The 18767-nt window shown below is 39.7% G+C and overlaps 1 protein-coding gene across 1 annotated transcript in view; it reads left to right on the top strand.

Annotated features, from left to right (window-relative positions):
* LOC124174235 (myoblast determination protein 1 homolog) overlaps window positions 1-11452 on the top strand; it is a 108585-nt gene extending 97133 nt beyond the window's left edge. Inside the window, exon 5 of the mRNA XM_046553328.1 lies at window positions 10040-11452. Coding sequence (XP_046409284.1) covers window positions 10040-10257 — 218 coding nt within the window. The 3' untranslated portion in view covers window positions 10258-11452. The remainder of the gene's footprint in view (window positions 1-10039) is intronic.
* The last annotated feature ends 7315 nt before the right edge of the window (window positions 11453-18767 follow it).

The raw sequence follows: 18767 nt of genomic DNA, 5'->3' as shown, positions 1-18767 counted from the left end.
TAAGGCATGCACGGCATAATAAATCCTTAGCAAAAAAATTGCTTGCTATATACTTGTGATAGGTACAGCTAAATTTTGATAGTCACCAAATTGATTGGTCTCTAATACGAGTTTCTTTACGCATGCCAAATCGTTATGCGTTTATTCAAAAAGAGGGAGTATCATCAAATGCCCATTTGGTCAGAGGAGCTTAAAGTTTATTTCTCCACAAAATTTTTGGCTCGAGTCATACAACAGGGAGGCCAGCCGCAGGGTATACCTCGTGTGACTTTGACGCAATAGCATCGTGACAGATAAACTGAAGTGTATCCGAGTCAACCGGGTACTTGGCTGCGCAGTGAGGAGTGTCGCAGATGCGTAACAGCTTTGGAACCGTTGCCATGGGAACGGAGGGGAGGAAAAAATTATTTCACCCCGAGGTGAGACGGAAAAAAAATTTTAAAAAAGGAGAATGAAAAATAATAAATTGGAGCGTAGGCGTACGGATTCTTGTTTCGAGAGAGAAAATGGAACGAGGATGGATTGGGAAGTGGAGAAGACAGGAAGGCTGGTGAAGAAGAAGCGAAAGGAGGATCTTTTGGGAGAAAGTGATATGGAGGCGGAAGGCTAGAGGAAAGTTGAGAATGACGGAGAGCGCTGAGGCGTTGAGAAGATGGCAGGGTACGGGAATATAGTCCAGCTGAGTTTCCGCGACTGTTTTTCATTTCTAAAGAGAACATGTGGAAGGAGTTAGCGGGAGGGAAAGGGGAGTAGAAAGGAATTGAGGGAAATACCCAAGGACAGTTCACGCGAGGAATAACAAACATATCATTTAATATTATTTTCATTGAATACCTGTTTTAGGAAAAATAAAAATCTTTGCTTTCTACAACTTAACTTTTAATCGCCGACTAGTCTTGAAAATGATAGTGTATTCAGTAGCGCATCCAGGAAGGGGACAAGGGGGGAGCTGGTTGGGAAGCCTTGGGGGTAACCTCGCGGTAGTGGGGGTCTGAACAAAATTACATTTTATCTAATGTAAGTACTATCGTTTCCAAAAATATGTAGACACCCACGAGCCCCACTTAACTGATTTGGTAGGGTTGGTAAAAACTTGCAAGGTTGGCGCATGAGGTAGCCTGCATCTCTCACCAGTACGCCAGCAAGAGCCGACGAGGACGGACGCGGGGGCGACCGGGCTAGCGAGACAGGAGTCAAACTACAGGCTCAAATGCCCTAGCGGATAGAATGCAGTGAGGAAACTCACGTCTACGCACAGGTCGGGCCGTCGGAGTGTTTTGCTGGCTCCGTGGCAAGGATTTCCTCTCTTTATATTAATATTTGTACCCACCGTAAACATGGAATGTGCATGTGACTCCGTAGCTGAGTAGGATTACTTCACGCGCGTTTGTTGCACTGAAGTTATGGGGAAGATTCGAATCTGAGCTAATTGTATTTTTTTCATTTTGCAAAAGATGAATTGATAACATCGACATAATAGATACAATTTACTCAAGAAAAAAATTAAGGCCGAATTTCTAGCGACAATTTTTTTTTATTAATGACTAAATCTGCGTTAATAAATTTATTTCTAAACATATTTATTCAAAGAGTGGAAATAAGCAGGATTCTGGATTGATTTTTATCCTTATTTATCCAAACTAACCGAAGGTTGGAATCATTGAGTGGATGAGTGAGGCATCTAAATATTTGGATCAGAAAAAAAATTACTCCTTACGGATGTAAAATTCCCAACCGTCTATTTTTACTCTTTTCCATGATGCTGCCACCAAGTAATCGCGGGGCTTGCGTTAATCTTTCGAGATTAATGTCGATAAATAACCAAAGACTTATGAACGTTCTCGTAAAATGAACCACGATGATCGTACGCACAACGTGATATAAGGATAAACGTGATATAAGGGTAAATGGAATGAAAACCAAGGGAAGGAAAAAGAATTGAGAATGAAATAACGCTCACCTTAATTCCGCCGCACTCCCGACAGACCATCGCCGGAGAGAACGCGCTTCCCCTATGCCCACGTACTCACGCACCGTCACTTCTGCCCCAGGGCGATCAAGTCTCCCACTTCCCCCAGGCGCATATCGCACTCACGAACATAACAATAGAGGAGCGTCAAGTCGGCCTCATAATGCGTTGTCGCCCACCGCGCATTTAAATGGGTTTACAGAAGTCGCCACTCGCGTCACTGACGGACAAATAGATCCGAGTTTTACGGGGAAATAAGGAATAATTAAGGATTTCAACCAGAATTTACATTCCTGATGATTTTATTTATCAACTTCATAACTCCTCAATGCTATTTCTCGCATTTACTGCAAAATATTATTTAAAAAAAAGTGGATCGCATTGCACTCATCACCGCGCTGCGGTCATTTTTGAAAACCGATTAAAATGCAACCGAAATGGCAACAGCAATCAACCTTCTGTGGGATGGAATTGGACCGCCACTATGCAGTCACCTTGATCACACTCCTGGGCGCTAATCTCTTCTTAGTAAAACAAAATAATAACGAAATAAGGAGAACGAGGGAAAGAGACGGCAGGAGGTTTAAAAGAAACAAAAATAGGGACTCACTATGACGCGTAGGAAAACTTACCTGACAAAAAAGTTATTAACGATATGTATTTTTCGTACTGGGGTCAAGCTCGAACGATTCGAGCTCAACTCCCCAGTTTGTAATCTGCGTTTATTTCCCATGGTTATTCAGGATATTGACGAGAATTATTACTAGCATTTTAAGGAGGAGGAAAGCCTCGTCCTAACCTTTCGCAATTTAATTCAAACACCAGGCAGATGGATGGTGAAATGGTGATCCCAAACGCTCGCTCACAAATGAAGAAGAGAACTTCGCTCGAGTTGACCCAGACTTTTTTAAGTTCACGAGGTCATCAAGCACTCGTGTCAATCAGTTTGATTTCCACAAAGATATATGAGGAAAGGGGACCGCTACGAATTTGACCTGGTGATTGTACGTAGGAAGCGAGTGATGTCTCCAACTTCACACCTCCTAATATTATGAAAAAGATATGAACATAGGTATTTCACAGTTTAGGATATGTTTGTGTTTAAATATCCGAAACTTCATTCGAATCGGCCAAAAAGAAATTAGGTAGTTCGTTCATCAGAGTATGAACCTCCGGTAGGCTTGAATGGTGTAATACTCAGCCTTGAATATTAGTAGACCAACCGGTACGTCCTAAAAGCGAACGAGATATGGGCCACGTGCCCGACGGAAGAAAATGACGGTGCAATGGGCAATCTAAACAAGCCTTATTGCTACTCGTTAAATTGGAGAAGTGACGCGGAAAACGAGTGGCATGCCTTGCGATATTTACAGGCCAATACTAAATCGAATACGGCATATTCTGAGTGATTCCATGCCCTAAATGCGTGCCCTCTGGAGAATACGAGCACTGTTAAGATCAATACTCCTGATTATCCCAACTGTACACCTCCTTAATGATACAAAATATCTAACCTTGGACTTGAACAACTGAGTTGAGCCTCTAGTTCCATCTGTGTTTAATTTTTTTTTCCTTTACATAAAGCCTGGATTGAAATAGCACAAAATATGAAGGTAGGCTATCGATAATTTCATATAACATAGCATGGTCTCAGGCTTTCGATACCAACCCCTAAATAACCATACGGAATGCGTCCATCAAATATTTTCATCTCGTCACATAGCTCTGGCTATATTTAGTTCGACTGACATTCTATAACCAAGAGTTCTCTCAAATCTCTGATAGAGCGCCGCTTCTGCCAACTCAATACTTTTAATTCCTCTGTCACTCTTTGATTTTTGCCAACATTTTAATTTCGTTTTTATAAAATACATTTGGAAGGCTTAAATCCTAATGGTCAGATATTTAACCACAGGATTTTGGGTTCATATTTGTGTAGTTCCACCAAAACGTTAAGGCACAAATTCACCTGAAGGCCTAATGGTGCATAATTTCTCTCTGGTAACATTACACAATGAATATAAATTGACAAAAATCGTAGATAGGTCACGGAAAGGAATCAACCACCACCCGATCTGTATGATTGCCACGCTCACCAATTTCTCAGGCCAGAGAAGTTCTGCCATAACCAACCAAATCAATCCACAGATTAAAACAACGGAAGAATGAGCATCACTTCGGTTTTTTTATCGAAAGCTGACCTACGTATTGAAATAAACGTTTCTAAAAACTAAAAAATATTCGGCTTTTTCAAAGCCCGGGTTGCCACCTCGTTTTTTCTTACGCTGAAAAACAGTGTCGCCCATGTTACTCCCAGTCCTCAGGTCGGTATACCGTTGAAGGAAGAGAATTTGAAGTAGATGGCAGCATACTATGAGGGTGAGCACAAGGGAAGGTATATATGAATAGCAATGCTAGAAAGAGAGATAGAGCATTAGTCTACGAAACCCAATTTCACACCTTAACACTCAGTTCTAAATTTTTAATAACAGCTCTTTCCATTTTCCTTTCCCCCGCCGCCACGTAGAATTCCGTTACCTTCAGCCATGATGTGCTATTTCATATGTCTACTTTCGGTTCTAATCTTAGAGGGGTGGGCTCCTCACGGAAGCCCTCTCCTTCCAGCTCGGGCTGATGTAGAGTAAAAAGGTTGGGCACAGAAGGACAAGGGATAGTTAGTTCGAGTTAATCTTGATAGTTGGTTATTGATGGTTAGTTCATCGTCCTGAGAAGAAACACTCGGTAAGCCGTTAACAGGAGCATTAGTTTCCCTGATATTTCAAAACCTCTATGACCTTTGACACCCATTATGACCCTGGGAGGTCAAAATATCGACAATGTGGATCTATGTACTACAAAACCGACTTGGGCACCCTTTAAAACCTATGGTTCCACACGTTGGTTTTCATGAGGGCCGAGGGTTAATTCTATGAACTTTGACCCCCCATTATGACCTTCAGAGGTCAAAAAATCAACAATACGGATCTATGAACTGCAAAACCAACTTGGGTACCCTTTAAAAACTCTGGTTCAAAACATGGGTCGTCGCGATGGCCCGAAGTTTACCTCTATGACCTTTGACCTCCGAATTGACCTTGGAGGTCAATTAGTGGATAATACGGGTATTAGCACAACACCACTGACTTGGGCACCCTTTAAAACCCATGGATCGACACCTTTGTTGATATGTTTTCCTTTTTGCCACCCGTATGACCTTGACCGTGGCCTTACTGGGTCAACAATTGAATTTTCGTAAATATAAAATTATTTTCGGTTTTCTCGTGTCCGAAAACCTAAGAATCGACATCTTTGTCAATGAAATTCAGACTTTTTTCTGTCTCGATTTTTTTAACCTTTGAACCCCCTAAGGCAAATTCAAATTTTTTGTATGGACCCACATTGTGAGGTCAAAATTGTAAAATGTTGCTTACGCTCACCAAAATTTAGGGCCTTTCCACATAAGTATGCCAATTTTCATGAATGAATGCGAAGTTACTAAAATTAGAGGTCAAAAATGACATACAACCTGTGGGACAGTCAGTATAAGAAGCCCCACTCAAGACACTTGACTCTCCCTCTCCCTGCTTCGAGAATATTTGCACCCTTCCCCCCCTAAATCCACTACTTGTGTGTACAAACTGAGTCTGTGCTATAAAACTTGTTTTAAACTTTATTGAGGTATTCTTAATCTCTGGTCAGCTGACAACCTGGCAAGATCCCTAAAATGTGCAGCGTCATGGAGTGATCCGTCAATCCACGTCGCGTGCACACAACAGGACTACAGGTAGACCAAGTAGACAGGTTACCAAGTAGAACTAGGTAAAGGATGCCAGGGAGGAGATTGACGGGAGGCAAATGAAAGGTGGATGAGTTCCAAAGTTGAAGAGGCGATATTGAGCATCACAATGTCTGCGAGGCGGGGTTGAATATTTCAGGAAAGGGTGGAAAACGAGCCAACGGGGAAAGATGGAGAAGATTCCTTCGTAGCGGGTCAAACGAATTGGACTCGAGTCGAGATGGCCGAATAGAGGTCTCCATGAAATGGTATGGGCAATGTGTGTTGAAAGGCGGCATTTGTGGATGGAGATGGAGTGAATCCAGGGATTTTGGATCTGTAGAAAGTTGTTTTCGAATGCGATGAGGATTATATTGGATGCCAACCGAATTAATTTATTACTGCCAAAGATAATCCAGAGGTAACTTGAATGAATAATGAATTATCATAATCAGGCAATTGCTAAATTGCACAGTAATTAGCATGAAACTGCGGTAAGGCAATTGGTCCAAACGTCCCGCCAATTCGTAAAAAGGTTTTCCACTAAAATTTTCGAGCTTAATTTAAAGTTTATTCTAGAAAACTAGAACAATTTCTGATAAAAAACGGATAAAATTAGGAAGTAAACATGGTCATCTTATAATTACTTTTAAATAGGATGTGTTTAAAAACCAATTTAGTCTGTTTGAGAGGAGGATGTAGATAAAATCTTTCCTACTATGGCAGTAAATCTATGAAAAATGATTTTATTTGAACCTTCTACAATGTCATTAATTGCATTTTTAGATACTTAGATGAAACCAGAGTTTTTATAGTCACATTTATCTCATTTAGCCAATTTTTTCGTCACAATGCGATTTTAGTCTTCCCATACAGTTTCGCATGCTTTATTTTTCATTTAAAGAAATAAAAAATCCCAAAAAGCGTTATTTTGTTGCCGTTTTCAATATGCTTTTCGCTTGATACTCTTTGGAAAATATGCCCTCCAAAACTTTGAGAATTAATTTGAAGAGTCTGGGGATCGGAGGGTATGCAAATATTGTCCTGTGAGCCTTGTTTCATTATCATAACAAAGAAGTCCTACCCTTAATAATTTTACTGATTTTCTTCCTAATGATTTCACTTTCACACCGAAGTACAATGTGAAGAGCAGTTGAATTGGCTCGCTGTTAAGAAAATTGTGTTCCCAAAACTGAATGGTTTTCAACAAGTCTGCAAATCTTAAGGAACTGCAATTTTTTATCACTGAGGCAATAAGAAAGCATATTCAAATGACGTCTTGATAGTTCATTTCCCTTTCCAAATAAATTCCGAAATTTTTCCGTAAATCGCCCAACCCCCTTGCCTCATTGGGTAAAATGTGTCAAACTAAGGCTAGAGGGTCTGCAAATAATGTCCAGTGGGCCTTGTTTCATTTATCATATCAAAAAATTCCTACCCTTAATAATTCACGGACAGGAGTTTAAATACAAAAACCTACTCATATGTTTGAATCCTGACATAATTACTCATAGTTACAATTTTCTATAACCTATGAGATTAAGGGAAAAGAAAGAAATTAGGCCGGAATTGACTTCAAAGAGAAAAGCTTCCTTGTTCTGGGAAGAGCAAGCTAGACCATTTTAAATACGACTGCGGGGGTATCGAACGAAATCTTGTACCCTTATACATTTTCTCTAATTGTAAGTACACATACCTTGTTGAATTAACAGATTAGCATTTTAAATCCCAATAGATGGTGCATTAATAACACTAATTTCAACAGTTAGCGTTACGTCAGGTATGATACTGTATTTGGCAAGAAAGTTACACTTTCAGTTTGACATGCCGCGGTTCCATTCAGAAAAAAACCTGCAAATTTTAAGGGCAAACATGGCGCAAGGCCGCAAGAAAACAATTTTCATTAACTTGAATCAGACCTGAATGAAAAAGTTACAAAAGCGAATCGGTTTGATGAGGGTAGGGGGTGTATCCTTCGGGAATGGTGTCTTTCCTTTTCTTTTAATGCGGGAGAAGAGGAAGAAGTCAAAGTCCTTGACGTTCTTTTTCTCTCAAGGGAAGAGTCATGAGGCGCGGTCGTGTTTATTTTGGGATGGACCACCTCCTCCTCCGCCCACCTCTCTTCTCGTCTCAAACATCTCCTCCACCTCCACTCTTTCTTAACGACATCTACTTCGGTTTCGGATTTCGGTCCGCGTTATTAAGGTTGAGTGAAGACTTGGCCTCGAACACTTAAACCCCTGCTCCTCGTACCCACCTACCAATCCGTCACACTCGCCGCCTCCACCCTCCAGTCTTCCCGCAATATCCCACCGCCCCCCCCCCCCCCCAGTTTTCCCAATCCTCCCTCCTTCAAAGAGAAGTCGCAAAAGGTGATGGCATACGATTAAAAAGTGATTTAAAAGATTAGTAATATAAATCTCCTCACAAGTACACCGACGAGACGTATCATGGAAATGTTGTTGATGATTAGTACTAGGACATTTCTCATACAACTCTGTGTAATTATTGCGCTATCTTGTAACCAACTTATCAGAGAGCAATTGGCTGCCGTACGCTATAAGACTCAATTACGAGTGTGTAATGTCCATAGCCTGTGCATTGATCCTAACTAGCTGAAATGCATACATACCGACAAATGATATGGAATGGATTCCCGTATATCCTTTGTTTTTCGTAAAGGTTCTACAGAACTTTATGTATGCAGTGAGGAGGGATTTCCATTTAAAAAATTAAGGAGAAGACAAGCGTCTTCAGAATATCGCAGAATTTTATGGGGTGGCTTTTATTTGTAAGTGTTTCGTTATTTTATGGAAGTTTTCACAATAATTTTTTTTAAATTACGGTAGGTATCTGTAAAGAATTTATTGGCAAGGATACTCGTTGCAAAATACGCAAAGATGCTCCTCCATTTATACCGGTGGTTCATATGTTTCCGTCCCGATGTTTAACTGAGTCATTAGAACATTAATTGTCTCTTTCCACCGCTATTCCAAATTCGACATTGATTGCTCCCTAGAATTGCCACAGATATCTCTCCCAGTTACCTTAAGGGTGAACTTTATCGACACCGACCTATTTACATCACTGTCGACAAGATAAGTTGGTTTCTGGATAGCGCAATCATAGCACAGAGTTGAATGAGAAATGCCCAGGTACTAATCTTGAATAACCTTTCCATAATATGTCGCGATGATGTACTTGTGAGTGAGAAGAAAATTTATTTGTTTTGATGGTTTAAATTTCTGTCGTAACAATTATTTTGTTTATAATTTACAATGTCGACGTTAGTTCCGATATGCATTCTGCTTCTATATTTAATTGTATTAATTACTTCAAGAAAAATTACTTTTGAATCGTATGAACTGATAACCATATTTGTTTACTACTTGTACTGTACTAATGTTGTTTGAGTATAAATACCAAGCGTTTTAGGTCCCTGGACGAATCTGGGTCAATTTCGAGACTAAGAAAATATCGAATTATCGAAGCGCGAATAGTCCATCTTTGATGCATGCATATGAGTGTCTTTGTCAATACATTATTTACAGATCATCATCATCAGCTGGTTTTCTACCTTTCATTGATAGGTCCCAAACACCAAAGTCGCCTACACCTCATTCTATCCAAGGCCTCCCGTTTAGTTTCCCTGTACCTTCTTCCTAACCTTTACTGCGTCTTTCATATTCAGTCTTCTTCTTCCTCTTCCCTTCTCTCCTTCCACTGTTCCCTCGACTGCTGCATTTAAAATCCCCTTCCCTCTTAAAACATTCCCGATCCAATTCCCCTTTCTCTTCATTACAGTTCTCAGTAATGTTCTTTTCTCCCCAGCTCTTTACAGTTACAAGCCGTCAATTTTTTAATGCATTCTGAAATTTTCCGAAAAATGATTAAATACTTACAAATACAACCTATGAGATTAAGGGAAAAGAAAGAAATTAGGCCGGCATTGATTTCAAAGAGAAAAGCTTCCTTGTTCTGGGGAGAGCAAGTTATACCATTTTAAATACGGCTGCGGGGGTATCGAACGAAATCTTGTACCCTTATACATTTTCTCTAAGTACACATACATTGTTGAATTAACAGCTTAACATTTTAAATCAACATTTATCTTTATAGATAATACAGACAAAATTCACCCTCCATAAAGTTCTGCGATATTCTAAAAATATCTGATATTCTCCTTTGATTTCTTTCATGAAAATCTCTGCCAAATTCATTGATAAATGTTGCACGACGGAGCTTGCAAGCTGAATGGGCCAATATTTTATGATTCATTTTATCGTTGTCTACAGGTGGTGGCGATGAGGGCCCGGACGGCAGCCCAGGGGGCAGATCGGCGTCCGATTACGGCGGGGGCGGTTCCTCGGCGTCCCTCGCCGCCTCCAGCCTCGACTGTCTCAGCCTCATCGTGGAGAGCATCAGCGGTGGCGGCGGAGGGGCTTCGGCAGCCGGAGGGAGCAGCCCCTCGTCCCAGCAGCAGAGGCACCACGCAGACACCCCACCGCGGTAGCCCTCACCGTGCACCACTTAGGAAGAGCGAGGGGACCAAAGCAGACACACCCGTAGGACGGGCCGTCGAACCAATCGTCGAATGGCGTCAACTGCCAGTTCTGCTCAGAGGATACGGAACGCGATGGGGCAAAGTCGCGTCGATTTGCCTCAAGCTAACAGACAATGTAGCAGTTACGAAATAATTCACCTATGCAGAGAAGTGTGTGAAGTGGAATCGTTTATCTTTATAGATAATACAGAAACAATTCATCCCAGCGATTATGATCTTGGGACAAAAAAGGTACTCCCAGAATGCATTGCGAAAGTGATTAAGGCCACTATTAGTGGATATGTTTATTTTCTTCATTATTCTTCTTAGTCGAACCCTTGACCTTGGCCCAATGTTTTTACTTAGAACTAAACCATCACTACCAGGTGGTAGTGATATGATGGCAGTGATGGATGTGGTGCATAAAATCATTTATTAGGGCAAAATCAAAAGTATTCCTCCAATGGGGGTTTAATTACCTCCAAGCCATCACACCAAATGGGGTCGATGCGCACGGATAAATCCCTAATGGAAGTGGTGCAAATTAGGCAAATTTGTCGCAGTAGAAACAGAATCTCAGCATCATAACCCTAGCAATCGGACTGAATTGTGGATCTGCTCTGAGGATGGATTGAAAGAATTTTTGAAGATGATTTGCTAGTGTGTTTTGTCTTACAATCAGAGATATAGCCATTGGTGTCCCTCCGACATATATATGGGGAAGACAGTGACTTGAAGGAAACAACCATGATTTCATATGCAGGTATAATGTTACGGTTCGCATAAAAATGAATATTGAATAAAGAGGAAGAATTTGATGAAGGACTTAATAAATGACTGAGTGGCAAAAATGAAGTTTTATACCAAAAAATCTATAATTTCTATAACTGAGTGGTGAAGTGCTGAAAGCCAGAGGACATAGTTAGATGGTCATAATTAGACGGTAAAAAATTAATTATGAGGACCTATCAACTTCATTATATAATGTAACACTATCATACGCTAAATTCCTGTTTTCATAGATTAAGTGGAATTGGTGCCTTGAATTATCGTGCCGTATCAACGAATATCTTATGATTCACTAGCAGATATTTTTATGTGTTCCAAGAACTGAATGTATGGCCACAAAATATACTTTTTCTAATAAAATATATCTCGAGTGTTATATTTACATGACTACTTATTACCTTTACCCCCTCAACTCCACAACGCCTCCAAAATACACAAGCAGAAATGGAAAAAAATAAGATACGGCAAAAGTTACGTTTACAGATATTATAGGCAAAGAAACCGCGTACAGTAAATCTCTTTTATTCTTCAACGTAAAATACCATTACGAATAAAGTGAGCTTTTGAATCTATAAATGCATAAATTGAAGGAGTAATATTACAGCTATTTTTGACAACATCATTTTGTTACTACCAGGCATTTTGATTTGATTGCTCGATAGATACGAGGCATTGAAGAGATGGAGTCATAATTTCTAAAAGGTAAGTGATATACACCATGAAAATTCGAAGAAACACGAGTTAAATAAATTATTATACCTTAATTCGTAATTTTACTTAAGTCTAAGAACATGGCAACAGCAATCAGCCTAATCAAACGTGAAATCTGAAGTGTAAAAATTACGTTAAAGTCGGCCGAAGAATTTTTCCTCGCGTCCATCACATTCACCATTCCACTTTTCGTAGATAAATTTGCTTATCATAACAACACATAACTCACATTATGATCTCGTCTCACATTATGATTGCTCCACAAAATGATCATCCTCAATGATAGTTTATCTTCTAACAGTTATTAACTCAAGGAAGACTGTCTAGATGGTGTCTACAGACTTAGTCGGATACAGGTCATTACATAAGAGCAGTTCAAAGAAACTAACATAGATTCAGATTCAAGCACGATAATGTATTTTGCGCCGGCTTCTTTAACGGTAAGAAAGGACCACATTCCAGATTCTTATGCAAAAGAGGGATCGGTTCGCCATTATGCCAGTATTTTAGATTTTTTACCTACTTTTGGTTTGGCTATATTCACTATGCATATTTCGATATAACGTCAGCCTAAATGTTAATTTTTTTGTAATTATTTCGTCTCGCAAACGTAAAAAAATGCCCGAAAAACTTTGCTGGCTGGTATTAACCTCAATTACGAAAAATAAAAAAATAATGAATATTCCATCACCTTGACCGGTAGACGAGCCACGGACGTTGGTCTTTTTCTATGGATCCTGTAAGCATGCCCATAGTGGCTTTGATAGTGTGGAAACGTAACCTCTATTGCGTTTTGTTAATGCTCTAATTTGATTGTTTACAAAAGTTAACTGAAGTAATGATAGACTCCCTTAATGAATTGTCTAACGAGAACATTCGGTTGTAACGGTGACTTATTTATTATGAGAAATTTACTTTCATTTAAATGTATCTCTCTTTGAAGAAAATAATTCACACTTCGATTCAAACTGTTCTTAAGGCCTAGCACATACACTTAATTTCTCCAGTATCCAGAAGATTATCAAATTCATTTCATAAAGATATCGTGTTGTTTAAGCGTTAGGTCTCAGTTTCCGGATAAAACGCACGTGCAAATAAGTCGAGCAATCTTGTTTATTTTTAAAAATGTATTCCTACATCACCAAAAACAGCATACTTGGCCTTTTGCATAAGGATTTTTAACTTAACAATGAAAGATAAACGAGTACCCACGCCCTGGATAGCCTGATGAATGCCATGATCAACCTAACCAGCACCCTAATTATGTAACTGTGAGAAGGGTGAGAGCGATGTCGTTGCCAGGGGCAACGCGATTCCCACGACGGAAGGTGATAGCAGCGATTATGAAACCGTGATCGCTCTCTTCATCACGCTGCCAGCGTCATCGGCCTATCACGTTCGAAACCGATGGTGATAAGCATATGCTGACATAAAAACGAGCACTAAATGCATATATTAGGAAAAAATTATTGTTTATTTAATTTAAAAATGCCCCATAATCGATTAAAAACCAATGAAATCCTTAATTATTTCTACTGGAGTGCTCTCTTGACATTATTAGTTGTCCACGTTATTCAATTGTTATATGCGCACGGTAGTGAACTCTATTGAGCTGCTTAATTTCCACACAACAACTTGGAAAGTACTGCTAATTGAAGTACATCCGTGATTCAAACGTCAATTACTTTATATCGCAGTTTAATTATCAACATTTGCCAAGTACGTTCTCCAACATGTCAACATCGTTTAACTCAACTGATTTGGGCGTTACTTCTTGGATCGTTGAAATGTTCATGGTGAAACAAAACTCAGCACTATTCCACAAACTTTTATTTTAACAGTCAGGTTAGTCTTGATAATGACGGTATAAACGTCGAAAGTAGTAGGCTGTTAAAATAAAAGTTTGTGGAATAGTACTGAGTTTTGTTTCACCATGAACATCGTTAAACTCCTTTTCGATTTTTTAATCATCATAAATCAACTATTAACTACTTACATTCAAATCGCTAGCGCGATTACACTTCCATCATCATTTCAACATTAATTAGTTTCAATCCAAGGTCACGACTTTTCGGCCATTCTCTACGATATAGTAAATATAATGACTGCAGCATCTCCCGGCGAGCATTAGCATAATGGATTACGTTATCACACATCTAAAAGTAATACTACACTTTTCCAATAACTTTACCATTATACGAGTACTTTATCATACTATTATCTATTGGCGAAGCGAAGTACTTAGCTTTGAATTGCATCCATTTTATGTTTTCGTTGTTTGTTATTGTTATTTCAAAGACTCCGCAGACGACGCATTCTCGGACAAAGATGTGTCGAAGGATTTCATTGGCTCTTCAGATTTATCAATGATACCAACCTCACGCGCTCGTACCTATATGATACGCGCGATGACGGTGGCTTACATGATCGCGCGATACAGCGGAACGTGATAGGAGAACGTGATGGTCATCTATCGCCGTCGTCGCTGTCACATTTACATAATTGAGGTGCAGGTGGGACTCGAACCCGCAGCCTCTTGGCTGGCAGTCAAGGTCTTAAGCCCGCTTCCACCGATGGCGGTAAAGGGTAATTACAAATGGCGACTTTCCTTAGGATTTCCTCTTTAGTTTTGGTAATCAATTAATCATCGCTCCCCCGCTTCGCATGTCAACTGTTTCATCACCTCGCAGCCTCCCTGTCCTCCCCGCTTTTCCTCTTCGCTGCTGTCGATTACATTCCCGCTCCCGCATTACGCATCTTCCCCCAGCTATTTTCCCGCACGTCCGTCACGCCTACTGACGTCGTCTTCCCGAGGCCGCACCGCTGAAGAGAATAAATAGCGTCAGATCGACCATTTCACGGCCCATTCGCTTTCGAACGGGACGCAGCGGCGACACTTGAAGGAAACCGCTGAAATACTCAAGACAAGCAATTGACAGCCGTGCGACACGAAATTTTTACACCCGACGACACCTTGGACGTGGCGTCTGTCGTCAACAAGAAGGAGAAAAATAGGTTTTTTGACTAATGATGGGACTTCGGGAAAGCTACAAAATATCCACCTTTTGAATACCCAGTATATCCCACGCGTCCTCTTAACTAATGACCTAGTAATTTTATGACTAATGAGCCATCGTTCTCAAAAGGCGTTCGCAATGGGGAAAAAATCTGTAGTTGTAGTCTGTTTTCAAAGCATTTTATGACAGAAAAGCCTTCACATGAATATATTTGTACAGTCACAAAACTACATAACTGCGCCAATGGTATGAATTCAGGCTCGAACAACCGTTTGACTTGACAAGGTTTTATTACCAGATCTCCTACTTTTATTCCACCCGATTTTAACAAGTAGTGTGCTCGAATACACAAACTATATTGTTGATAACTATACAAAGCAGGAAGGATAATTGAAATGGGAATATTTTAAAAGGGAAGGGGATTTTAAGTACAGAGTAGAGGGAATAGTGGAAGGAAAAAAGAGAAAAGGAAAAAGAAGGCTGAAGATGACAGCCGAATAGGGTAGTTTCCTTCATCAAAGAAAACGAAATGTATTGATTGCTATTCGTTACCCACCATTAGTGTTTTCATAATATAAAAATTATTTGGTTTTAGAAATCCCAGTTTAGACGAATGGCAATGGTCAATTTTATCCTTATTTGAAAAAGGCCAGATTGGCGCCCATGCGATTCCACTCCACGTGAAGTCACAGGGACCTAGTTTCTATACGAGTAGATAGGAGTTTTACATCGTCTGAGATTACCAATGCATGCATGAGGCACAGAGCTCAGGGAAACATCTCTTAATAATCACCCATTAAAATTACCTAAGTTCGGAAAGTTTCCTTCGTTTGATAGGGTATTAATATTACTTATTTAAGCCAAGCGCTACCAGCTAGCAGGGTACTCTACTACCTGCTAACAGCCTGCGTCGTATCAGCGCTCAAACCTCGCCTCAAGGTCACCTCACAGGGCGGCAACGGGAACCAGAAATACGTCACACGGACTTTTCCCATCATTCCTACTTACTTAGCCGTCGAGTTTTCGCGCGCTTGAAAATTTTCACTTTTCGTTTAATCGCGAAAAATAGATATCGTCATTTAAAAATCTAAAAGCGTGAAATACATACTCCAGGAGTAATAATCTTTCGATTTAGGCAATTAAAAAATAATAAAAAACCACCCTATAGAGGTTAAAAAGAAGGTATAAGGAGGAGGCTCGCGGCCGGAGGAGGTAGAGACGACTTTGGGCGTTCGGGACCTGCCAGGGGGTAGAAAATCAGTTGATGATGATACTCGACTTTGGATTAGTTTATGCACTAATTTGAATCCTGGTCAAGTCAAATGATTTCTTCGAGGCAAATTCCACCCTTTAGGGTGCACATGTATCGCTGTAGACTGTTTTGGCAGCATCAGCTTCTATATTATCTGAAAATAAGATGATATGATATTACAATTATTTTGTATCTTTCAGTGCATGATTTTTTTCCAAACTATCATGTAAATTAGAGGTACTTCCACTGCAGTATAATGAAGGTAATAATCTTAATATTTGCAAATGCAGCAATATGTAATTTTTCGTTAAAACTTTCGCGGGTGCTCGTCATTATGATTAAAAACTTTTGGGCTATGTCGCCGCGTCAATGCTTTGGGTGGCCCCAACGTTTCCCGACCGATGCTGCTCGCTTTTTTAAGGGATTATGGAGAGATGGGAATTTAAGATCTTTTATATAGGTGTCTGTGTCAGGAGGTGGAGGGAGGGGAGCCGGAGGTTGGGGGAGTGGGTTGCTGCATGTTTCTTCTTATTACGGGTTGCCAAGTACGGCTAATTTTAATGCCGGTGTCTCTGTTGAAATTATTCTTATCTTCTTTGGATATTTCAATGGCTTCTCTGACGAGTCTCTGTTTAAAACCTTTAACTTTGGCGAGGATTTTGACTTCCTTGAGGTAGATGATGAGGCCGAGCGCTGCGTTTTCGGCTACCGCGGACTTTGTTTATTGCCCCAGTCGAATCGCTCTCTCGTGCTCTCTCCCTCCACCTCCTGACACAGGCACCAATATAAAAGATCTTAAATTCCCATCTCTCCATAATCCCTTGAAAAAGCGACCTGCATCGGTCGGGAAACGTTGGGGCCACCCAAAGCATTGACGCGGCGACATAGCCCAAAAGTTTTTAATCATAATATGTAATTTTTTCGTCAAAAATATCTTTCATGCCAAATTAGAGTTTTCATCCAACCTCAAGTCCAGTTAAGGACACGCAGTCTTATGATTGACACTACCCCAAGTTAGAGGCTATCCATAATGGATGCAGCCAAAAATATAACACGTATTGACACCCTGAACCACCCATCGAGTGCCCTCTCTCCGAGTGACTTCTCTAGTCGCCCCAGTTTGTTCATTTGCTGCGCTAAAATCTATGACAGGATTATTTATTGTTATACTTGGGCTACCTCTTATTAAAAACTTATTCTTATAAAAGGTAAGCAAAAGAAAGCATACACTTTTATCTAATATAATCTTTCATTCAATAGAAACTGCAAGAGTCAAAATTTTAATCAACATCAAGAGGAATATCCCTTAAATCCTCAACCACCAATCAAGTCAACATTCAGCGCTATGGAGCAAAAAATACCAAAGAGTGGGCAATTGTACGCTCAGGATAGAATTATGCATGATAATTAATCGCCCGCTCTAATCAATAACGAATGCATATTAGCTCCATATGAAAATTAAACGTACGGATAAGGCATACACTGCCAGCCAACGCTTGCGATCAAATGAAAAAACTCTTTCCACCAAGTTAATACTACTACGTTAAATTTTCAGCGAGAGAGAAGTAAAAATTCCGCCAAAAGATATAAAATTATGAATAATCGTATAATAAACAAAACCTCTGCTTGTGGAAAATTAAAGGGCTCCATTCTTTATTTAATTCTCGCTTATTTTTGAAGAAGCCAAATTTGTGACCAAAGTATATCATTTCGCGCGTATTTTAGATCTACTTTCCTCAAGTTACGGAAAACTGGCCATTTTCCAGCCGGAATCTTCTTAGTTCTTTGTGCTTTCCCTTGTTTACAAATAAGTTCTCCGAACTCAAAAGGATACGACCTAATTTATTCTCCAATGAGGTTTGCATTCTAGAAGTGGGAAGCGGATTCAGCTGGTATCAAAGTAAAACACTTGCCTTTGATCTAAGAATCTTGTGGAACGGCAAAACTATTGAATTGCCAACTCGAAGTACAGCTTGTATTTATTTATTTCCACACAGTCCGCTATGATGCGCCTAGATTGAAATAAGGCATAACACGGTTATAGCTTATTTGCGATGATATCATATAGGGTATGTAACGATTAAAAATGAACAAACGAGCAGAAAATAATCACAGGAAATACAGGATGTAATGATTTTCTAAATAATAGTCTACTTTCTAAATAAAAAATTGCATAGATTTTCTCTCGTAAAAAAAATATAAACTGGAGCTCCATTAATGGCTGTGCAGAAAACAAAAAACCGAAGCTAACCTTGAACCCCGAGCCTCCGTATAATTATGTGAGATGAAAACAGTAAGCTAAGTGAATTTTCGTAGATTTTAAAACCTGAGTGATAAATTTTAATTAATAATTTAAGGAATAAAAATTAATTTTCTAACGACATTAGAAGTCTGAAAACAAACGATATCATCATCGTGAGTCAATCAGACCTATCATATCCGACACAGATTTTGCCATTTCCACTTTTTTCCCATGCATAGAAGCCGATGGGCGCTCTTGCACATATTTCATCTGGATATAGAGGATTTGTCCAGACGCATCCCAACATTTTCGACAATTCTCTCTTCAATTTTTCATTAAATAGCTATCAAAAGAACGTATAATAATACAAATACTTGTAAATTAATTCTTCAAATCACGTCACATTTACAAAAATGGTGAAGCTGCATGCATTCTCAAGCATAATAAAATAAGGTTGATATACAGGTTT

Source organism: Ischnura elegans, chromosome 2 (genome assembly GCF_921293095.1).
Source record: "Ischnura elegans chromosome 2, ioIscEleg1.1, whole genome shotgun sequence".
Lineage (NCBI taxonomy): Eukaryota > Metazoa > Arthropoda > Insecta > Odonata > Coenagrionidae > Ischnura > Ischnura elegans.
Note: the sequence above shows the minus strand (reverse complement) of the source record. Positions and strands in the feature narration are given on the sequence as shown.